Source organism: Enhydra lutris, unplaced genomic scaffold (assembly GCF_002288905.1).
Source record: "Enhydra lutris kenyoni isolate GAN:26980312 unplaced genomic scaffold, ASM228890v2 scaffoldscaffold22, whole genome shotgun sequence".
NCBI classification, from domain to species: Eukaryota; Metazoa; Chordata; class Mammalia; order Carnivora; family Mustelidae; genus Enhydra; species Enhydra lutris.
Window position 1 is genome coordinate 2,245,762 of NW_019154106.1, and position 23,542 is coordinate 2,269,303.

The window sequence follows — 23,542 nt, forward strand, 5'->3', positions numbered from 1 at the left end:
CGCCGGCTGTCCTGGGACCGAGCTCACGTGAAGACAGCACACGGCAGCCCCCACCATCGGATCCAAGTCGGTCCCACCACGCCGGCTGCCCTGGGACCGAGCTCACGTGAAGACAGCACACGGCAGCCCCCACCATCGGATCCAAGTCGGTCCCACCACGTCGGCTGTCCTGGGACCGAGCTCACAGACAGCACACGGCAGCCCCCACCATCGGTCAGGGGGCAAGGCTGAGCGTGCACATGCGGGAGAACAGTTGACTGCGTTCAGTTCGATTCCGCAGCCACGTCCAGGTGAGCCCCGGGGCTCAGTCTGGAAGGTCCGGTGCAGCTGGTGGGACCTAACGTGGGCCTCCCAATGTCCCTAGGGTTGGCGCAGGAGGGGTACGAGGACAGGAAAGGAGCAGGCGTGGAAGGCAGGATGGTGCTCCTCGACATGGGCACCGTTTCCCAGGGGTGGGGTGGCCCCCAGAGAGGAAGCTTCTCTGTGCCCAGGGGTGTTCTACTCACATCTAGGCTGGTTCCAGGTCCTCCTACTGGGAATCCCAGGGTGCTTTCGTCTTCGATGGCCCCGAAGATCTACAAAGAGAAACAGACATACCAGAGTGCGTCGGGAGGTCCTGAGAGGGGGCCCACGGAGACCAGACACCAGGGCCCATGCCGCCCGAGGCCTCCGCAGTCCTGGCCAAGGCCTGGGCCTGTGCACACGCAGCCTAGCAAGAGCCGCAGCGGTCTGCAGCTCGAGGGCCGCCTACCTTCAGCATGTGGGTGAGGTAGAGGGCAATGCGTTCCAGCAGTGCCCGGTTGGGCCTCCTCCGGGCGGCCTTCCGGGCTGCCATGTACAGGTTGCACTGGCTGACCAGAGCCCTCATTTCTTCCAAGACTGTGCGCGTGTCGACGTTGTCACACAGGGCTTCGTGAACTGCCGCCTTCTTGTCGTAAAAGCTGAGCAAGAGGACCGGGCGCGTCAGCTGGTGACACAGTGCATGTGCATGCGCGTGTCTGGCGGCCAGATCGTGGTCCCCGCGGGCGCAGCAGGCCTGGGCGTGGGTCTGCACATGGGGAGCCACGGTGCCAGGCGGCCTCCCCGCCAGGGGGTCTGCCACGCTCGCGGGCCGGAGACGTCTCCTACCTCCTGTTCAGCTCTGACTCTTCGTCCTCCCACTTCTCAAACCGACCAGTTATATCCACAGGAGCTCGGAGGACGTCTTTCACATTTAGGAAAAACTCCTAAAGTCAGAAGATTTGGATTAACGGCCATAGAAGAGTTTTCTGCTCCAGAAGCGTCTGAGAGAGTTTCCGTGGTGAAGTGCATCTCCATCACGTGTCACCAGAGAAACCACAGCGCCAACACCGCACCAACGGCCAGTTCTGCCTGGGACAGTGGCTCTGCCTGGGACAGTGGCTCTGCCTGGGACAGTGGTTCTGCCCGGGACAGTGGTTCTGCCCGGAACAGCGGTTCTGCCCGCAGGTGTGCAGGAAACGCGCCCCACGGGCACAAGAGGACGTGGGCGCCTGACTCTAGCAGGTCAGCGGGGCTTCAGGATTGGGGAGCCAGGCCGGTTGCCCTCTCAGCGCGGGGCCGCCATCCTGCGTGCCCCTTCAGTGGGCACGGGAGCGGGAAGGACCCCGCCGGGGCCAAGCAGAGCAGGAGGGGGGCTTACGTTCAGGAACTTCTCATACTGCAGTGCCGACTCCATGGTGTTGCTCGAGTAGTCCAGCGTGTCCTTCCAGGAGTGCATGAGAAAGGCCAGCCGCAGCTGCCGCGCTGGGACAGGGGACAGCACCGAGGGTCGGCCACTGCCAGGGCGCCTCCCGACAACAGGGCACTCAGGCCTCGGGGGCGGGGCTCAGACCTGGGGGGAGGGGCTCAGGCCTACCAGAGTGCGTTTTCAAGGCGTCTTTAATGGTGATGAAGTTCTTGAGTGACTTGGACATCTTGCAGCCGGCGATGGTCAGGTGACCCGTGTGCAGGAAGTAGCGGACCCAGCAGTCATTCTCGAAGTAGGCCTGCTCGGGAAGGGGCAGAGGGGGCGGGGTCGGGGCGCTCTGCGGGCACTCGGTTCACGCGGTGGACGCACGAGAGGGGGCTGCCTCTTCGAGCTGGGGCTCAGGGGTGGCTCTGGACCAGTGAGCCGAGCGGCAACGACCGGTTCCAATCCAGACCAGTCTGTTGCCAGAGCTCAGGCTGTTTGTGCAGGAAATCAGACCGAACAAGGGTTCAGATCCCAGCAGAGAGCCCTGATGTGGGCGTAAGGCTGTGCCCAGCTCCTGGCTGGCTGCTTCCACCGCTGTGGGGATCTCAAGACACCCCCCCCGCCCCACCACGCCACCAGCAGGCACAGCGGCCCCAGCCCCTGCCTACCTCCGACTGGGCCAGCTCGTTGTCGTGGTGGGGGAACCGGAGGTCGAAGCCCCCTCCGTGAATGTCCATCGAAGCCCCCAGGAGAGCACTCGCCATGGCAGAGCATTCGATGTGCCAACCCGGACGACCCTGCAGAGCCAGACGACCCCGTGACCGGCCACTCTCGGTCCAGGCCTTCAAGTTTCCTGCGCTCCTGACCCTCAAAACCCCTGAGCCTTACCGGAACAGACGTTATGCTCTGCACATGAACACTCAGGGAGCCCCTGCTGTCCGGGTCCCAACCACGTTACTCTCAGAACTGCCCAGGTCTGGACCAGACGCAGGTGCCCGCACCCCATTCCCTGGCTCTGGGCCGCCAGGACCATTGTCACGGGACACCAGAGCAAGGACTAGCCTCCAGTCTGAGGCCACAAGGACACGGGGGCATTGGAGGCAGTCCATCCACCTGCTCCCTAGGTGCACCAGGCAGAGTTCCAGAAGGGAAGTCACGTGCCCAAAGGCTCACAAGGCTCTGTGGTCTGCAGGCCGCCAGCACAGGGCAGACGGGCACCACAGCAGTGAGGGCGCCCACCCCTGCCACCCGCACCTTCCCGGGAGCATACCTTTCCCCAGGGGCACGGCCAGGATGGCTCGCCTGACTTGGAGGCTTTCCACAGGGCGAAGTCATTAGGGGACCGCTTCTCACTCAGACGGTCTGCCGAGACGCTCAGGTCACCTGCGGACACGAGGAAGCAGGTCACCCAGTGCTGCCTGTCTGGACCCAGCGGGTCACCCGGACCGGCCTGCAGGACTCTGCCGGAAAGAGCCGTGTCACTGCAAGGCCACGTCTGGGGGTTACTAGCTGGTGCTTCGAATTTCCTCTCATTTGCTTGGTCAGCACACAGCTTCACCACAACCAGATGTCGGTGCTGCCCCAGCCCGGGAAGCTCCCATTCCCCAGGGCCTAAACCACACCCGCCGGTCCCTCAGACGCCCCTCTCCCCGCCCACCCCTCATAGCCGCGGTCTGGGTCTAAGGTAAGTCACAGCGCTCAGGTCGGAGGAGGTCATGGTCTGGTGGCAGCTCTCGCGGGGGGAGTCTCGAGCTGACGGCCTGCATGGCTCCCAGGGTCTGAGGACCAGCAGGTCCTGCTGGGTGTGGCCCCTTGGCCCCAGAGGTGGCAATTAGGACACCCCTGCTCCTCCTGGGCAAGTTCGGGTCCCGGACGAGGACCCCGGAAGGCAGACAGGGCCAGCTGGGGCTGGGCCAGCCTGTGTCGGGCGGGAGTGAGGGGAAAGCATCAGCGCAGGAGACCGGACCACATGTAGGACCTGTGCAGCACACTGGCGGCCAAGGCAGCGAACCCCGCCATTAGTCCCCTTCAGGCAGCCACCGGGTGAGTGTGGGCAGCGCCAGGGCCCTCAGTGGGGTCCCGGAGTGTGGCCTCAGTGCTGCCTTTCCCTGGGTGCTGTCGCCCCCTCGCAGACAGCTCTGGAACAGGAACGGCAGACTCGGCCCAGTGTCCAGGGCCGCAAAGGCCCGAACTCAATGACAGCCACCTTTCGAGTGCAGAGTCGGGCCACGGAGAAGGCGCCCTGGCGGCAGTCGGAGGGAGAGACCCAGGGCGTCTGCACCACAGACCTGACGCTGCAACACGGGCGCTCTGAGTGGGACACGCGGGAAATACGAGGAAGAGCCAGTAAAAATGGCATGATCGGGGGCACCTGGGTGGCTCAGTGGGTTAAGCCTCTGCCTTCGACTCAGGTCATGATCTCAGGGTCCTGGGATCGAACCCCGCATCACGCTCTCTGCTCAGCAGGAAGCCTGCTTCCTCCTCTCTCTGCCTGCCTCTCTGCCTACTTGTGATCTCTGTTTGTCACATAAATAGATAAAATCTTAAAAAAAAAAAATGGCACAATCACAAAGAAAGAGATTCTCGCTGTTGGCCTTTCGGTATCCTACCCAGACCGCCCCAGCAGCAGGACAGACTCCGCCCTCGCTGCCTCTGCCTCTCTCGGAGCAGACCGCGTTGCACCTGTGACACGGTCTCATGTGGTGTGATGACGTTCCTTTAGCCGCTGTGTGGCCGATGACACACGTTTAAGCTTCTGACTTCCATTATTATGTACACAGTTACTCATGACATACATGACTTTTGAAATTTTGTTTTGAGAAACTCTGGGACTGTAAAGAGGACCCTCTTCCACAGGTGGCCCGTGTCCCACACTTGGACAAAGTCACCTTGGCAAAGTACTTGCTATTTGCTCCAAGTTCTTTAAGACGCGTCACGCGATTGCTTCTGCTCCCTCAGTGTCACCTCTCGTCTCCCTCCCCAGAGGTGACCCCCGTGACCCCACACGCATCAGGAGCCCTGAGATGGCTCCAGGCCCCATCTCTGCCAGAGTCCCCACACCCCAGCGTCCCTGCAGTGAGGGGCTCGTGCTGGGGGTCACAACGCCCCAGAAGCGGGACTGTCCCTTAAGGAAGGCATGTCCCTCTCCTGTGTGTTTGCTGTTGGATTCTGCTACCCGTCCCTGGACCACGAAGCGATTCTAAAGTCAGTCTGGAAGAAAAAAGGCGCAAGCGCAAGCAATATTTAAGAACTCCGAGGGCCCGGCTGGCGTCGCTAGAAGAGCAGGACTCGGTCTCGGGCCGGGAGCCTGAGCCCCACGCTGGACGCACAGGCCACTTAAAACAGAAGAACAAGATCCCGGCAGCGGCCAGACGGCGAGGACTGCTGGCCAGCTGCGCGCGTGTTCCGGTCTCCGGCGCCCTCCCTCCTGCCGCCGCCTACAGTCCGAGCTCCCTGCTCCGTGCGGCCCGCCATCCCTGCGCAGCTCTGTCCAGGCGTCTCCACGAATCGTTGGGGTTCACGCGTCAGGCTTGTCACACGTTCTCCCACTGGGTTCATCTCTGCCCAGAACCGGCGGCTGGCGTCTTGCGTTATTTCCGTTCCGTTCCTCTTCGATCTCATCTCCTGCTCTCTCAGCCGCTCCTTCCGGAGCTTCCTGGCCACGCACCCCACGCGTCTTCCGTCTTCGCTCTTTCACTGCGAGTCCCAAGCCCCCGGCTGCCCTAAGTGACGGGTTGTGCCCCTGCTGAGTGGCGTCCCCGTGGTGTCGCTCGGGACTGTGATGGTTGACGGGTCGGTCCCCCGTCCATGCCCCGTAGGTGCTGGTACCTGGCTCAGCTCAGTGTGTCACAGGCAGATGACGCTGGGGAACCACGGAGACTTGCTCTGTGCCCGGAGTGTGTCCTGCGTGAGCGTAAAGGACGGGCCCTGCCCTTATTCATGCTGTCGAGTCCTGATCTGCTATGCAAAGCCCTGCTCCCTGTGTACCCTAATCCTGCGGGTTGAGACCCTTAGCCTGCCTGAGCCACCAGCCTGCGGGCCATGCGCTCCGCCTCCCCTCACGGACACGGTGTTTCTCCCCCCCAGGGATGGCCACATGGGGGCCACCGAACGCCTCCTTTTCTCTGACAAGCCTTTAGCCTTGGATGCCTGAGGGTCTGGTACCAACGCCACCCAACCCTCTTAGCCTATTGCTTCTCTGCATTTCCGTGCCGTGCTGTGTGAGGTTCTGATGCCTCCCTACACAGAGTCCCAGAGGGGAAAGTACTTCCTCAAAAAGTACGAACGTTTTTATGGGCAAACTGCCTTCCAGAAACACAGGGGGTAAACAGCATGTGCCCCAGGCGTGTGCGAGCCTTCCCTGTGCCCCTGGACTGCAGCTTCTGTGGTCTGGCCCAGAGTTCCTGAGGGCGTAAGGGTGGAGGGACACTGTAAAGACAAACCTTATTTGGCCCGGTCCTGAAAAAACCTCGTGTCTACATTCAATACAGGTGACCCTTTTTGAACAGTGCCAGGCAGGGGACTGGGGAGGCTGACCCCCCCCACGACCGGAGCCAGGAACAGCTCCCCCGCTGGCCAGAGCGCCCCACGACGGCAGAACAGCACAGAGACACCACCGTGCACGACACGTCACACACGCTGTTGGGACCAGAACGTGAGCTAGACAAGAGGTCATGGAGGAAACTGGAAGGAACCTGTGGGCAGTACCGAGCTGCACTCACAGGGAGTCACCTGCACGCGGTTTAAACCGGTGCCACTCAAGGGTCAGCTGCACCGGGCTCATGACGAGCACCAGGGCTGCGGGAGATGCGCGTCCCTTGGTGGGACGAGAGAGCAGCTCCGCGAGGTGCTGCCTGGGTGCTGACAGTGTGACGTCCCTGCTCACACCCAGAACCAGGACGGTCACAGTTCCTGCCCCACGTCCCTGCCTGACTCAGCCCAGGTGCGTTTCAGTACTGTGCAGAGCCGAGCCCGTGGCCAGCCCCCCCGCTCGCAGCGCCCGTTCTGGAAGCGGCACGCTACGCTCCTTGGGACCGCGTGGGGGCACTGAAACCGTGCCTTCAATCAGAACAGCCCTGGGGTTTCATCTCCCCAAAGCGGGAGCTCGGCTGCCGGCGGGGGCTGCCTGCCGACCCCACGTGGGCGGCTTTCGTGCCCTTTCAGCAGGGCACGACCCGCATCCTGCTAACGCACCAGGCGCACGGCACGTCCCTCCCAGACCCTCAGGTGCCCTCAGCTGCACAGACACCAGCCCTGGGGGCCCGGGCCCAAGGTGTGCTGTGCTCAAGATGCTGCATATCCGGGCCTCTGTCCTGCTTGTGGAAACTCCTGGAATCCCGAGGGAATAGGTGCCTCCCAGCAGCCCAGGAAGCACGGCTGGGGTTGGGGGCGAGGCTGTCCTGCTCGGGCTGGAAGCCCCCCAGCAACCCATCTCCCGCCTGTTCACCTTCTCCTTCCTGCAGGGCTTTCTGGTCCCCCACAGCCTCGGGCACCAGCTTCCCGTAGGAGTGTCTGTCGCTGGACGCAAACCTCACCGTATCAAAGTAGACGGACCCGTTTGAGGCGTAGCTGGAAAATAAGAACAAGGTTGTGGGAAAGCGGGATGGATCTGGAGACAGCCCAGGACACCTGACCAGAGGACGACCCGAAGAGCCCAGGGTCACGGGCTGCTTCCACCTGCTCTGCCCTGTGTGTCCGGGCAGGCTCAGCCATTTAGTCCCGTGACACGGCAACACCCCACCACGGCCACCGTGCAGGCTGGCTGGGCCCGACAAGGACACTTCACGCCACGGAGGCCAACTCCTCACTCGTTGGGCAGCGGGTCCCTCCACAGACCCTCTGCTCGCATGCGGTGACCCTGCAGCTCCCACCTGGCCCCTTAGCTCGGAAACGGCATGGTCCCACCAGGCTCCCACTCTGGCTACATTCCCATGTGCCCAGCCTCGGCTCTCTGCCTCCCAGAAGCATGCCAGACTGTGGCGGCCCAGAATGCTCCGTCTTCTCCCACCTTGGCCTCGCCCGCGGCACTCAGTGTGGCACGGTGCTGCCCTGAGTGGTCGTGTCAAGTTGGGCAGAGAGCGGAGGCGCCGTCCCTTCCAGAGAACGGGCGCTGCTCCAGGCCCACGCCAGGAGCCCCACACCCCTCACTGGGCTCAGTGGCTGCCTCGTCTGCCCTGCGAGGTGGGAAGCAATCTCCTCGGGGGGCCACAAAAGAGCGTTGTGTGCCGCAGACACCGCGCGCCCGTTTACGCCTCCACTTGTCGGTATTTTGGAGCGTGCCCACCATGGACAGCTGACCGTGTTTCCCGCCATCAGGCAGTGCTAGGATCGGAGACCAGGGCCGCAGCGGAGCGTGTGGAATCAGAGCCACACGAAGGGCCCCAGGGAACACCCTTGCCATGGGAGGGGACTCCCTGCCTACACGGCGAGGCCGACGCCTCCAGACACCTGGCAGGTCCACGCTCACCAGGCTGGGCTCCGTGCTCACTGTCTGAGCTCGGGGCCCCCTGCTGGCTTGACCCCGGGCTGCACCAGTCTGCCGGGGGGGGCTCCGGGGGCAGCCAGCACCACCGTCCTGCTGCTCCTGCCTGCCCTGAGCGAACATGTGGCGACCGCAGGGCTGAGGACCTGTTGGATGGTGGCCAACGCCCAGGCGAGCCCCGACAGGTCTCTAACGGAGCAGCCTGGAAGCCAGGGACCCAGCGGCACGGAGGGAAGAGGCCTGCCGGGAGGTCAGCGTGCAGAGGCCCCCAGATCCCTGTGTATGGTCCTCACGGCTAGCACCAAGTGGAGGTGGGTTTGGAGACCAGGTCTTCCCAGAAGTAAAGTGGGGTCCCCAGGGTGGGCCCTAACCCCGCGGGACCCCCACGCAGCTGCCTGCATAAGAGGTCATCGGGACATAAGAGGAGCCCGAGCAGCCCACGGGCAGAGCGACAAATGGGAGAGAAGTCTGCGAGAAGGCCACTGCCCGCAAGCTGAGGACGGGGCCAGCACCAACACCCTGCCCTGAGGAGCCCGCCCCATGGGCATGCTGGTGGCCTCAGAAATCTGCCGTCTGGAGCTGGGAGCAAACCCATTTCTGCTGCTTCAGCCGCCTGGTCTGTGAGCTTGGTGAGAGCGGCACCAGGCAACCACACGCCCGGGGTGGCCACAGTCCCAGCGGCCTCCCTGCTCCGCGTCCCCTCCCAGAGACAGAGCGCTGCCCTCCTCGGCAACCCCCCCGCCGGATGGCACACGGCTCCGAGAAGGGCCCTCCGCTCACCCGTAACCATTGTCCACAATCTTCTGGACGAAGTTCACAATCTCCGGCACGTACTCACTAACGCGGGTTAAGACGTCTGGAGGGAGGACCTGTGGACGCCAGAGAAGGTTTGTTCTTCTTCTGAAACGTCGGCCTCAGACGAGCGCCCCCAGGAAACCGGCGGAACCAAATGCGGCCGAGAAGCCGCCTGTGCCCTCGGCACGCGCACAGGAAGCTGGGATGTGAGGCCGCGGGGGCGCCGGGGCGCAGAGGGCACAGGCCCGCCGGCCGCACTCACGTTCAGCGCCTCCATGTCTCTGTGGAACTCCTCCTCCCAGAACTTGGGCAGTTTGGAGAAGATGGAGTTGTCGGTGACCTCATGGCCAAGGCTGCCGTCCAGCCAGTCTGAGAGCAAGTCCTTTGCTTCCTCCAGCAGCACCTGAGCAGAAAGAGCGCAACGTCCACACACACGTGCCGGACCGCACCCCGCGCAGTCGGGCCGCGGGGATCACGGCCTCAATCACGGCCGCGCACAGCCCTGCTCTACTGAGGGCTGCCGTCCCCGCGAGACCACGACACTCCTGTGATCGGCTCAGCGCTGAGAGGCACCAGACTGCGAACGGGAGGCTCAGATGCTCGCTGAAGCGATCTCAGGACGTCCGCGGCCAGGACGGGTGGGCAGAACCCCATCCCAGATAGAAGCACCAAGGCCACGGCGTCCCGACAGTCAGCGGCCGTCAACCAAAGATGCCAGCCCCATGTCACGCACCACCCCAGTGGGGCAATGGTACGAGACCAGTCCTGTCACCGCAGCACCCACGTCACTCCAGAGAAATGTCCACCTGGGACGGGATGTGGGTGTCACGGCTGCAGCCTGAGTCTCGTACGTCGGGGGGACCAAGGTCCACTTCTGGAGGAACCCGGGGTTTCCAGCACGTGTACTGAAGCGACAGGGATGTGGGGACAGGCAGGCGGTCTGGGGTCCCCCGTGAGGGTGAGAGGGCAAAGAACAAAGGGCAGAGGGAGAAAGTGCAGGGAAAGTGCATGTGGGAGACATGGCGAAGGCATGCAGGGTGGGTGCGTGTGGATCCACGAGGCTAACAGGGAAGGGGCAGCTAGGGTGTCCCGCCAAGAGCCCCCAGGTGGGACAGCCCTGCTAACTGTTGCTGGGAGGCCAGCGGTGAGGAGGACCCGCCAGGACGCTCAGTCCATAGGCGCAGCACGCTGGGGACTGAGCCCCACGCCTGGCACACGGGCCCCCCTGAGCCTGGCCACCACACTGAGGACACGGGGCAGCCGTAGAGCCAGACGCGGCAGGGAACCCCGGGCTCTCAGCCCCGGGGCCGGAAACCACCAGGACGAATACGCTCCGTTCCAGGGCACCAGGACGCCCGTTTGCAAGAACGGAGGGCACGGTGAGCGGACAGAAGGCAGTCCTAAGAAAACGGGAAGGAGACACCAGAGAGCGGCGCCACTGGGACAGAAACGAAGATCGTCTTCAGTGGGAGCATCGGCAGATTGGACATGGCCGATGGAGGAGTCTCGGAGCTGGGGGGCCCCTGAAGAGAAACCCCCCAATGGCACAGCAGACAGGCTGCCTTCGCAGAGACAGAATGGAACCCAGCAGAATGGCCAGGGACTGCGGGACGAGCACAAATGGTGTGCTGGGTGCTCGGGGGGACGCCAGAGGGACAGGAGGGGAAGGAGCAGAGAAACAGCTGGAGTCCACTGGCGGAGGGCGCCCCGCTCACGGCAGAGCCTGAACTGCAGGTACAGGGAACCCCGGGAACCGCGGGCAGGACAGCACAGCCGAGCTGTGCACAGGCCGCAGAAAGTCCCGAAAGGAGTCCGAGGACAAACACTTTGCCTGTGAGCAAACACGGTAAGAACCACAAGCCCCTCCTCCACAAAGCAAGGGATGCAGGGGACACATCAGTGTCCAGAGAGGACCCTCGCTACCCTAGAACCTTGGGCCCTGCGAGCTCATCCTTCAAAAGCAAAGGGAAACAGAGGCTCTCAGGCAAGCAAAAGTCAAGGGAACTCGTTGCCAGGAGGCCTGGTTTGCAAGAAGAGGGCGAAGTGCGAAGTTCTCTAGAGAACACACAAGAGGTCAGAAGCTTGGGTCTGTGAGGGAGAGCATCGGAGAGACGATGCAAAGGTAAAGTGAAAGCTTCTGTTTTTCCTTTTTAAATAAAAATTGTTTATGTGCTAAGAGGGAGAGTGTGTGTGTGGACGCGAGTGCAGGGGGCGGAGGGAGAGAGAATCTCAAGGCCGCCCCTGCTGAGCACAGAGCCCATCACCTGGCTCCAGCCCAGGACCCCAAGACCATGCCCTGAGCTCCACTGGCTGAGACCCCTGGGCACCCCACAACTGGCTTTTGTTCATTGACTTAACACCTGTTAGATCAAAACAGTAACAGCAAGAAGGCATCAGTCTGCCTGCGTATGTGCGTCCGCGACGCACACGGAGCCCCGCACACCGGGTTTACAGACAGGTGAAGTGAGTGACAGCGGCAGCGTGAGGACGGGCGGCGGAGCTAGGTCTCTGTCACTGCACAGCACTGAGGGTAGGTTGTGCCTCTGACAGCGGACTGCAATTCGTGGGGAGTGTATACTGCAAACTCTAGGGTGACCCCTAAAAAAAAGGTTAACTGATTTGCTCTAAGAGGAGAGAAAGTGGAATCATGGGAAATGCTCAGTCAGAACCACAGATGGTAGGAAAGGACCGGAGGACGTGAGCGGGAGCGAGAACAAGGGTGGCGAACAGAGTAATCCAGCAGCGAGGGACCCAGCTGTCTCCGTGCCACTGGGGACGCCAGCGGTCTAAATGCGCCTCACAGCACAGTTTGGGAGATCAAAATACAAGCCCCGACTGTACGTTGTCACAGGAATCTGCTTCGACTGTAAGACACATACAGACTCGCAGTCGATGGAGACAAACGAGCCACGCTAACAAGAACCGAGACAGAGCAGGAGTGGCTGCTTTCCGACAGCGCCACGTCACTGGGGGCAAGACGGCCATCAGTAGAGAAGAGCTCGGTGGACAAAGGGGTCCATTCTGCGAGACAGCGGTGCTCCTGGGACACGGGCCCAACGGCAGGGCAGCAAGCACATGAGGCCAAAGCAAACAGAACTCCAAGGAGAAACAGATGAACCCACGAAGGTGGCCGGGGACTTCAGGACCCTCCCTCGGGCACACACCGGCCCAGCAGGGGTCAGCGAGGACACAGCTGACCTCAACCGCACCCTCGGTCAGCCGGACCTGAAGGACCTCTACAGACCACTGGGTCCCCCAGCAGCAGGACACACATTCCTCTCACGCTCTCCTGGAATGTTCACCAGCACCGTCAGCAGGCCGGGCCCCACAACACGCCTAAACAAATTCAAAAGAATAGACGTCATATGTGGTGTCTACTCTCGGACCATCATGGAACTGAACTGGAAATCAGTCAGACAAAGAGAGCCGGAACGTCCCCACAAACAACACGCTTCCAAAGCACACAAGGGTCAAAGAAGATACCTTGAGAAAAAAATTAAATTTTTTGGAATAAATGAAAGTGAAAACACAGCTTATCCAAATTGGTGAGATGCAGCGAAAGCAGCGGTTAGAAGCCTGCAACACCAGGCGGACGGATTAGACACACAGACAGATCTAAAGTCCCTCATCCAAGCTTCTGCCCCAGAAAAGTAGGAAAACAAGAACAAGTCAACTCCAAACTGACAGAAAAGAAACAATAAAAAAGGCGAAAACAAGAAATCAACAGAGGAAAATCAACAAATCCAGAAACTGGTTCCTTGAGGAAATGAATGAAATTGTTGTGCCTCTAGCCAGGCTACTACCTAAGACAAAGGAGAGAGGCCACAGATTCTAACACCCAAACGAAGGAGGGACATCACTACAGACCTCACGGAAATTAGAAGCATAACAAAGAAACACTATACAGAACTCTGTGCCTCCAAGTTTGATAACTGTTAATGGTCTGATTCTTTGAAAGACACAAGGTGCCAAAACTTATAATGATATAAAGAATCTGAAGAAGCTTATGAGCCAGTGACGAGATTTAATTAATAATTTATGATTTTCCAAAGCAGAAATCACCTGGCCCAGAGGGGCTCACTGGTGAATTTTACCAAACATGTAAGGGACAGATCATATGGATTTTCTATAGTTTTCCAGAGGAAGCAGAGGGACTAGTTCCTATGTCATTCTAGGAGGAAGGCATTACCCTAATACCGAAAACAAAGATACCGCAAGAACAGAAAACTACAGATCAATATTCCTCATTAACATAGATGCAAAAATCCTTAACAATATATTAGCAAATTACAGCCAGAAAAGTCCTAAAAGAATTATATACCATAGCCAAGTGGTGACTCTCACGGGTATGTAAGGCTGGTTCCACCAATTAATTAAACCAATTAATGTAAATCATTCCAGCAGCACAGTAAAGAAAGCAAAACGCCGTAAACACACAGATGCGCGAAAAGCATATGGGCACAACCCAACACCCGCTCATGATAAAGTCTCAGTAAACCGAGAATAGAGCGGAACTTCCTCACCTTGATCAAGGACAGCAACGGAAGTCACGTGGCTAACACCGTGCTTCGTGGTGAGACACGAGCTTTTCCGTCTAGGTCCAGGGCAACGCGAGGACATTTCCTCTCGCCACCCCTTCTCCGCCTCACCCTGGACGCGCCGGCTCACGCGGCGACAAGTGGAGGAAATGGAAGGCATACTCACGGGGAGGAGGACGTGAGGCCGCACGCCAGCACGCGACACGGGGAATCCGCCATGAACACATTACGTCACACGCCCCAAGACGAAATCCTCAGGTGTAAAGCTAACGAACCGTGTGCAAGATCTACACGAAGACGACGAAAGTCTGATGGGTGAAGTCGAAGGAGGACTGACTAGCAGAGCTACCTCCTGCTCACACGCGGGAGACCCGACCCTGTCGAAATGTCAGCTCTTGCCAACACGATCCACGGATCCCACGCCATCCGGGTCGGTATCCCAGCGCGGCACTGCAGGGACGTCACACGCAGATTCTCCGCAGATTCTCCGCTTCCACGGAGGCAAAAACCCCAAAGAGCCAACTCGATACTGAAGGAGAACAAAGTCGGAGGCCTGACACCACCTGATTTCAAGACGTTCTCCAAAACCGTAGTGATTGGGACAGCGCGGTGCTGGCAGAAGAGACAAACAGATCCAGGAGCAGAAGAGAGAGCCCAGACACAGCCCACCCCGACGGAGCTGCCCGATCCGTGACGGGGGAGCAGAGGCCGTTCAGTAGAGACAAATACAGCCTCCTTCCGTAGAAGGTGCCGGAATGACCGGACGTCCACACTCAGAACGAGTCCAGACCCGGTCTCTCACCGTCCGAAACGTGGCTCAGACTGGGTCACCGGCCTGAGAGTGAGAGGAAAACCAGACAACTAGAGGGTCACAGAGGAGCAAGCCTCCGTGAGCACGTGTGGCAGCGGCGTCTGTGCCACAACTCTGATGGCACCATCTGTGAAAGGACGGGGTGGCTGCGGGACGCCATCAAAACTAAAATGTCTCCCGCTGGTGGGGGGAGCGTGCCGTGTCTGCTGTGCATGGAGCCGCCCCCCAGGCTGCGTCCTCATGACACCCGCAGATGCGAGGACACACCCACCCTCCTGGGGGGTCGCCGGACGCGTGGCTGGTGCTGGGGACCCGAGAGTTACCCAGATTCCTGGGTCACGCGCCCCACGGTCCGGCAGAGCCTCCCCAGGGTTATGGTCTCGAGACATGCTTGCAAACGTGTGCCCAGAGACGGACAGAAAATTGTCCCCAACCGTGAACAGAGCAGGCAGATGCAAACCGAAAGCACGACGTCACGCTCATCGGGAAGCTGATGTGGGAAACAGGCTGACCCGTGCCGGCGGCCACATGCACAAACCGCAGTGTGCTGCCGTGGGGGGCAGCGCGGCACTTCCTCCGCATCCCGCAAACCCACCGGCCGCACCCCCCAGCAGCTCCTCTCGGAGTCTCTGCCCAGAAGGACCTGACGCAGGGACCTGAGAGAATCTGAGCACGTCCCTGCTCACAGCTGCGTCACTCGTGGTGGCCTGAAGGCGGGAATGACACACGTGTGTCAGAACCTGAACTGGATACCCATATCCGCCAGCCCCACCTGGTCTGAGAAAGGACACTAGGACACCTGCCACAGCCAGGACATCATACCAAGGGAAAGACACCAGCTGTGAGAGGAGACACCATAGCATTCTGCTTCTATGAAGGCCCTGGAGTCCCCAGATTCACAAAGACGGAGGAGACGGTGGGTGCCAGGGCTGGGGAAGGGATGGGGGTCGGTGTCTCAAGGGGACAGAGAGTGGATGGTGGGCACCAGGGCCGGGGGAGGATGGGGGGTCAGTGTCTCACAGGGACAGTCTCTGTCTGGGAAGATGGAAAGTTCTAGAGATGGATAGTGGGGATGGCTACACAACAGTGTGAATGTGTTTAATGCCCCTGAACTCTGTACCTAAAAATGGTCAAGATGGTAAATTTCACAAAGTGTACATTTTACCATACTTTCTATAGGAGCGAGAATCAGTGGACCAATTAAGAAAAAAATTCGCCGTGGCGCTGCTAGTCATACGGGCACGCGACTGCCGCCCAAGGAGAGGGAGAGAGAGCTGGGCCCGGGAGGTCCATCGCAGGCCAGCCGGCCGAGACCATGCAGGGGCCCCACGCAGGAGCACGCGGAGCGCAGGGCCGCGTCCGCCGCGCTTTCTCGCCGAGCTCAGAACGCGCGGCGTCTGCAGCCTGAAGGAAGGGAAGAGGAAAGTGAGAGGGAAGCCTAGGCCGGGCGGGCTCTGCGGGCGTCTCTTCCCTGGCCTCCAGGTGGCAGACGGCTGTGGCCGCTTCTTTTCCGGAGCTCCCGCGTCCCTGAGTGTTGAGAGGGGCCCGCAGGGGGCGCCGGCGTGCAGGGGAAGGGACCCGCGGCGGCCTGCCCTGACCGCCTCTCCGGGAAAGGCTGGCAGGGAGCCCGGCCCCTTGCACTCCTGCCCTCCGCGGGTCTGAGGGAGAACCTTTCCCGGGGGCAGGAGAGCCCAGCGCAACCTCAGCCTCCCTCCGCTCCCTGCGCAGGGGCGACCCCAAGCAGCACGGGAGAGCGGGCGGGAAGACTCGGGAGAGTCCTGCCGCACACACTCCGGGTCCCCCAGTGCCGTGAGGACGCTGTGTGGCCGCAGGCCGCCGGGGTGGGGCGGGCGTGGGGGGACCTCACCTGGGCGCAGCCGTCGGCCGTCTCGGCCTGGCCGCTCTGCACAGCCGTCTGCAGCGGCTCGGCCGCCAGCTCCACCGCTCGCCGGGTGCGCTCCAGCATCTGCCTTCGGTCGGGGTCCGCGGTCTCCCGTAACTTGGCTGAAAACGGCTGCGAGCACAGGACAGGGGGGCCCATGGGATGCGGCTCAGCACAGCCCCGCGCGCCCGGGGCCCTCACTGGAGGCAAGAGAGAAGTCTGCGTCCCTAAGGGCGTGGGCCCAGCCTCCCTGCCGGACTGTCGGATGGACGGAGCAGACGGACCCTGAGGGCCCGCTCCTCACGCCCGCCCTGGGGCTGGTGGTCTGATGTCACAGGCTGTGCTCGGGTCACGGGGACGTCACCTGGCGACTTTGTGAATGTCACCAAAGCACCCACGACCTGGCGGGCCGGCCCCTGGTCGGCCGAAGACGGCTGAGCTCTGATTTCACTCCCAGTGTTTCCTGTGGACGTAGCACGCGGCAGCACAGCAGGAGCGACCGCCGCGGCCCCTCCAACAGTCCGTGCCGCCAGGAGCAGAAGCGACGCGCTCTGACCTCACTCCGTTACCACGGTGACCCCTAACGTGTCCTTCAAAGTGAACCACCGAGAGGACGCGTCTCCTCGATTTCTGAGAACTTCCAGTACCCCCGGTCTCGGTGGCTCGGCCCAGCGCCTGGGTCGCCCCGGGCAGCACCGCGTGGCCCAGCCCTCCACCCGGAAGAGCCGCGGGCACATCTGGAGCATCGCACGAGTGAGCGTCCGTCAGTGCCCCCGTGACGCCCTTGGACACTCTCCCAGAAGTGGGGGACCCAGGCACCGACTCCACACCCCCGTGCGAATGCCTTTCTGGAGCTGCTTCCCAGCGGCCAGGCGACCACCTCGGTCAGAACCCGGGGGCCCTGACGGAGCTGGTTTTAGTTGTGTCCACTGTGGGAGGCCCAGCAGGGACGGCCACCACCCCAGGGACAGTCAGGAGTCAGGGAGCAGACAGCGAGGGGCCCACCTTCAGGGCGGCATGAACGTCCTGCAGGACCTGGGCTGCCTGCGGCTGCTTCTCCCGATACCGCTCAAACAGGTAGTTCTGCCGGGCCCTCTTGATGATCTGGAAGGAGGAGAGGGACCCTGGGGTCGTGCCCCGTGTAGCAGGCAGGCTCCGAGCCCTGCGCCGCCGCACCGACGCTATTCCCGCGACCTTGCTGGTCTCGAGGAAACGGGCCGCCCCCTCCCGCCCTCCCCACGTGTGCCGCGCAGAAGAGCACGTGCGACCACAGGTCCTGCTGCCATGAAGCCCCACGGGCTGCCGTTTTACCAAGTGGGCCTGGACATGCGGGGTTCTCTCAGCCCCCACACGACGTCATCGGTATAAACTGTGATGCCGCAACACGGAGGGGGCTCACACGCTGGGCTGAGGCCCCCGCATTTCATCTACAAACATTGCTTCCTCCCCCGGCCACGTGTACACGGACGTGCTGGTCAGCACCCTACCTTGTCGTCCACGTCTGTGATGTTCATGCAGTAGAAGACGTCGTACCCGAAGTAGTCGCGCAGCACTCTCCGCAGGATGTCGAAGGAGATGTAGGACCTGGAGTGTGGGAACACACCTGTCTCATTGCCCGCTGCGGCCCACCGCCCACCACACTCCCCAGCCCACCGCGCCGTGGCCACGAGGGCCAGGGGAAGGCCTCCACAGCCCTGCACCACTCAGATGCCGCCCCGCGCGGGGGCTGGGAGCGCCATGGGGCCCGGCCTGCTCCACACCTGGGTTCCCGCCACAGCTGCCTGGTGGGAAACCAAGGCCTGCGGGTCAAAACGTCGGCGTGCAGCCCAGGATGCTGGCCACCGCGCGACAGGGCAGCGAGCTCATGGCCCGTGCGCACTCTCCAACTTTTCCGTCGTCTACATGGATTACTTAGAGAATGGAGATGTTTATCTCAAGAACAGGAGATCTCAGAAGGGCCGAGATGCTCTGTGGGACCCCCGCCTCCAGACCCCCGGGGACCCCCGGCCCGTGCTGGGTGCCCGGCAGCGGCCCCTACCTGGCGTGGCCCATGTGAGACGCGTCATAGACGGTCGGCCCACAGCAGTACCACGTCACCCTCTTCCCGTGCTGAGGCACGAACACGTCCTGCGTTAAAAACGGAGGAACAACGACCATCAGCCGCGGAAGAGACGCCGTGCGGGTTCACCCCAGCCGGCGACGGAGGGCATGGCTGGTCTACCGAAACTCAACAAGAACAATCCCGTTCCACTGGCAAAGTCACAGACGCTCGGTGAAGTCGGCTGGAATCGCCAAGACCCCTGCGTCCCCATCAGCCACCGTGCTCACGGATGAAACCTCAATCACCACGCCGCAGCCACGGCCACGCTGAGCGGAACACACCAAGCAAACCCCACTCAACTGGGATCCGGTCTTGCTGCCTTCTCAAAACCTGGTCTCCTCCCAACCACGCCAACCAGGCCCCCTCCCCCACCGCGCCCGCTGTGTTCAGCACACACGGTGACAACTGCCACCACCACGTGGCCTGGCTCTGAGTGACGTGTGGCTGGGGCGCTCCAGGCCCGCAAGTCCCACAGACAGGCTGTCCCGTCAAGGCGTGCTGTCCCCGGGTGCGCCCGCTGTGGGAGCTGGCTCTGCCCCACCAAGGGCCCCATGTGGAAAGGGGAGTGAGTGTTGAGCCATCTCCACTCCTGTCTGGACCGCTGGCCGCGGAGCTCGTCCACAGCCTCCCCTGCACCCCGCCACGCCCCCTTACCTTCCTCCGGGTGAGGCTGTTGTACAGGCGAAGCTTGCACGGAGGGGACCCAGCTGGAGGACACCACTGAGGCTGCCCCCGCCGGCCTCTACCTGCCAAGACAGAGAGAACACCAGTCAATCTGCACCCGGACACTGGGTCCTTATGACAGACACTGGGTCTATCCTCAGCACATCATGACACGGGGCTCGCCGGGTGTCCGTCAGCATCGCCCGTGCCAGACACTCCGGTGTCTCTAGTTTGCTTTACTCAGTCTGTGCAGCAGCAACCGCAGCACAGCCCGGGGGCACCTGTGAGAAGGGGTCACTTCCTCCCCAGTTCCCCAAACCCAGGCCCTCCCTCCGCCAACGGACACCATGGCAGACACAGCTCGTGGGCCACGAGAGGGCACGGGCCCTGCAGTGCCAGAAACAAGTGCAGCACACAAGTGGGGTGCCCGACAGGAACACGGGCCACTGTCCGGAGCAGCACAGGGCCGGCCGGGCCACGACTAGCTCACAGCCCCAGAAACTCAGTAGGAACAGGCTCCAACCCAGCCGAGCTCCATCAGATGGAGGTAAGCGAGCGGCCAGCCCCCACACAGGTCTGGTCCCCGCGCCCCACAGCATGCCGTCACTCCCTGACTCCGCGGGGACGAGACGCTTGTGGCTTCCAGCCCCACACGGGTGCTCGGCCAACTTGGAAACTGTGGGGTGGCTCTGCCCTCGAGGTCTTCCAGGAGAGACCCCGCCCCCTCGCTGGCACTGCCTCGGGGCTACCCCTGCTGCTCTCGGTGTCCTAGGCCCACACTTCCATCTGGACAGAGGGTGGCGTGGATGCGGCCCGCGCCCCGAGAACCCAAGGGGGTGCGTCCTGTGTCTGGAGCCCAGCTGCCCACCAGCCCTTGCTCACACTGCGTAGCATGGGCACATGGAGGCCGCCACAGTACCTGTCCCGCCTCCCCAAGCAGGGAGGGGTCAGTAGCACACTGAGCCACCCTCCTCCTCCCCACTCCCTGCCCCTGCCTCGGCCCCCCGCGAAGGTTCTCTCTCGTGCCCACGGGCCAGCCGCCGGGGACCCCACAGAGCCCCGCTCGCTGCTTTTGCTGGGAGTCACAGGGAAGGCCGTCCCGGGCTTGGCCACGTGCCCCAGGAGTCGCACCAGCCACGCAGACCCTGACTTCAGTGACCCGCAGCAGAGCCCGCCAGAGGAAGACCGCGGCCGCGAGGGTGTGAGTGCGTGCACGTGGGTGTGAGCGCAAGTGTGTGCACGAGAGCAAGTGTGTGTGCGCGGGTGAGCGCGTGCACAGGGGCGGCGAGCAGGCAGACGAGGAGAGGCCCCGCGCCCGACAGGAGCTGGGTCCTGCGGTGACCGCGGGCAAACCAGGGCGGCAGGGCTGGGCGGGACCGTCGGCAGTCAGCGGTGTGCACTCCTGAGCTCGGGTGGCGTCTCGCACGCCCCCTTCACCCCCGCAGATGCCCTGGGAGGAAGCGCCGTGGCTGGCACTCGGGGATGATCACCCAGTGCTCTGCCTCCTCTCCCTCTCAGACCCTGTGCCCCTAAACGGAGCCAGCGCTGCCCCCTGGGCTAGCGGGGCCACCAGCCGGAGGACAGGAGCTTGGGGACCAGCAGCGCCCTGCCCACCAGGTGGGAAGGCCGGCCCGAGGCGCGTGGGAACGTGGCAGAACACAGCCAGGGCCACACCCCGCAGGGCCACACCCCGCAGGGCCACGACTGGCTGGAGGGCATGGGGCACACAAGGACGCCAGACTCAGTGAGGAAACTGTCCTCGAGCGGTCTTTGTGCCATCCCTGCCAGGAGCCCGAGCCCGGCTCACTCAGGACAGCGGCCCTCCTGCGACACTCCACCCCCGGCCAGGCTCCCACTAGTCTCTCCGCGCCCCCCCCCCCGCACCTCCGCCGTGGCAGCCGTCACCCGCGCACAGATTCTGTTTCGGTTTCTGCTCCAACCACCGACCACAGACCACATACCCGTTTATCCAACACACACCCAGCCCCCTCCAGGCCCTGTCCTGGGCACACGGCGGACACAAACCTGACTCGACAGAACTGCACACGCCACTGAGGGGCACTGTGCCCATCTCACCACCCAGGGAGGAGAAACGCTCCCCCGGGACACAGGGTGGGGGCCATGGGGCAGAGGGCGGAGCTGCACCACAAGGCTCCTCCAGCCACAGGCCCTGAGCTTCCCGCCGCGGGGGCCGGGAGCCGGTGCGGACGGGAGAGCCCCCGCGGGAGGCGGCAGCATTCCAGACGGAGACACAGCGGGCCAGGCCCTGGTGGGGCACGGGGGAGGCTAAGGGGATGGGGAGGAGGTCGAAGGGCCGCCCACACCCCAGTTTCTGCACCTGCGGGCGCCTCGGGCTTTGAGGCCCACAGCCCCGGGGAGGGACACAGAGGGACAGACCAGGCGCCAGCAACAGGAGCAGGGACAAGCTGTCACAGGCCCTGGTGGGATGGGCTTGGAGGGAGTGGGGACAGGGTGCCAGCAAGTGGGGGACTGGGAGAGGCGGTGCTCATGCCCAGGACAGGACATCAGAGCCCTGAAACGGAGCAGTGCTCAATTCTTGCAGCAAAGGGGGGTGGCAGGTGCTCAGCTCCTGTCCTCCCAGGGATGCGAGAGATGGTCCTGGGACCAGCCTGGTTGGCCCGGGCACACGAGGGGACTTGGAGGCAGACAGAGTCAGGAAACGCTATGGGGGCCACCCTGGGTGTGTCTCTCCCCCGCCTCCAAGCCAGCTGAGACTCGTGGACACGCAGTGCGGCACTTCATCTCGAGGGCCCTTCCTCTGCAGGGCTGAAGGGCATCTGCTCGTTCTCCTGACAAGGTCCTGGACAGACCACGAGCCAGGCCGTTGCCAAGACTGGGAGCCCCAGATGCCCCGACCTCTGTCCCTGCAGGCTGTGTCTCGGGAGCTGGGACCCATGGGGACGTGGCACCCGACACCATGGATATCACTGGGGTCACTGTGCTAGATGCCTGCGGAGAAGACAATGTACACAGAGAGCTCCCACCCCGTGCTGGGGAAGGATTATCCAGAAAACCAAACCACACCCCATGTGGGAGAAACATGTCCCCGCCTTAGCCTGTTATGGCAGAGGACCCAGCCCAGGACAGCGGTGCAGGTGCTGGGCAATATGGAAGGAGCCTGGGAAAGCCCCCAGCAGGATGCCCCGCTCGGCAAGGACCGGCAGAGACAGCATACGGCCCACGCCTCCCACGAAGCCACCTGAGTGCCCAAGCAGAGCTGCTCGAGGGCATCAGGCGACTACGCAACGCAGCACCTGGGGTTCATTGCAGGAGAGAAACCATACGGGACCTCAGACCTTCCAGAAGGACTCCTAAAATAATCGGTGTCATGGCGCCGCAGACAGGCCAGCACCCCAGGCCGGAGCTCGAGCTCAAAGCCGAGAAATGACCTTGTTTGGATTTTCAGGGACTTCAATGTCTGCTAATATTGCTTTAGGCCTTAACCGTCTGACGCGCAGCGGGAACACACCCTGCGGAGCGTGGAGAGAATGAAGGAGCAGCAGCGGGTCAAACCGCACCGGCCAGCAGTTAGTGGAGAATGCCGGGCCGCGGCCTGTGCCCAGGCCCCGCCGGACCCCTCCCCACCAGGGGCGGCATGCTCTCGCTGTGGCTCCTGCTGTGGCTCTCCCTGGGCTCTGCTACAGCGGCCACGGGCAGTTCGGATCCACGAGGGCTGACGCCTTGGCAGAGTCCGTCCTAACTCGCACTCGGGGTGCGCTGGTCGGCCTGCTGGGGCACCTCCATGCACGTGGAGACAGGAGCAGCCCCGCGGGCTCCACCGGACTGCCACCGCCCCCAGCCAGCGCCGTACACCTCTGGGGCCCTGACCTTGGAGGTGGCCGCCGATGGGAGGCGCGCTACCAGCTGTGGACGCTCCCTCTGCTACTCACTTGCTTGGCGCCCACAGGGCTCGCCTCTGCCGCAGGGGCCACCCAGGACGGCTTCTATGTGCCTGAACCAGCGGGCCACGTGGAAGAGACGCGGGTCAGCGGGGGGTGCCGAGAGCTGCCTGAACAGGTCCACGTCTGCCTGGGACAGTGAGTACCCCCGGACATAGCTACGCGTGCTGAGGTGCTCGTTCAGGGCCCGCACCCTGGCTGCCTCGTCACTAATGCTCAGGATGGACCTGTAGGGAGGAGCTGGAAAGACAGAGGCACACAGCGTGAGTCAGGGCCTGGGGGCCTCGGGCCGAGCACAGACACATGCAGGGCTTCCCCGGGTACGGAACCTCGGAAGCAGAACCACAGCCGCGGGGGCTGGGGAGGGGTCCTGGGGAGTGCTGAGTGGGGTTTCGAGCCGCGGGCATGGGACAGCTGGGGAACGGGACTGCGGTGGCGGCTGCACATAAGTGCACAGGTGGCCCTGCATAAGGGCCACCACACGGTGCACTCTCCGTAGGACTGCAACAGTGAACGTGACCTTACATGCATCCCACCTCAACTGAAGGACAACCAGGTTTCCCATCGGCTGAGTCCAAAGCTGCTTTGAGCCCCAAAGGCCCTGCCCAGCCAGAGCCCTGCTGCTCAGGGGGGCACCTACAGGGGACACCGCTCTCGC

The 23,542-nt window shown here is 62.6% G+C and overlaps 1 protein-coding gene across 2 annotated transcripts in view; it reads right to left on the bottom strand.

Annotated features, from left to right (window-relative positions):
* Nucleotides 1-23,542, bottom strand: part of LOC111149761 (cysteinyl-tRNA synthetase) — a 40,663-nt gene that overhangs the window by 11,562 nt on the left and 5,559 nt on the right. For both annotated transcript variants that reach the window (XM_022507017.1, XM_022507018.1), the window contains exons 2-17: nt 22,876-23,124; nt 18,956-19,047; nt 18,239-18,327; nt 17,688-17,784; nt 17,206-17,304; nt 16,186-16,332; nt 9,232-9,372; nt 8,955-9,043; nt 7,140-7,261; nt 2,964-3,076; nt 2,362-2,490; nt 1,877-2,006; nt 1,661-1,764; nt 1,129-1,226; nt 752-941; nt 507-575 (exon numbers count right to left, since the gene is read on the bottom strand). In XM_022507017.1, coding sequence (XP_022362725.1) covers nt 507-575; nt 752-941; nt 1,129-1,226; nt 1,661-1,764; nt 1,877-2,006; nt 2,362-2,490; nt 2,964-3,076; nt 7,140-7,261; nt 8,955-9,043; nt 9,232-9,372; nt 16,186-16,332; nt 17,206-17,304; nt 17,688-17,784; nt 18,239-18,327; nt 18,956-19,047; nt 22,876-23,124 — 1,958 coding nt within the window. The remainder of the gene's footprint in view (nt 1-506; nt 576-751; nt 942-1,128; nt 1,227-1,660; nt 1,765-1,876; nt 2,007-2,361; nt 2,491-2,963; nt 3,077-7,139; nt 7,262-8,954; nt 9,044-9,231; nt 9,373-16,185; nt 16,333-17,205; nt 17,305-17,687; nt 17,785-18,238; nt 18,328-18,955; nt 19,048-22,875; nt 23,125-23,542) is intronic.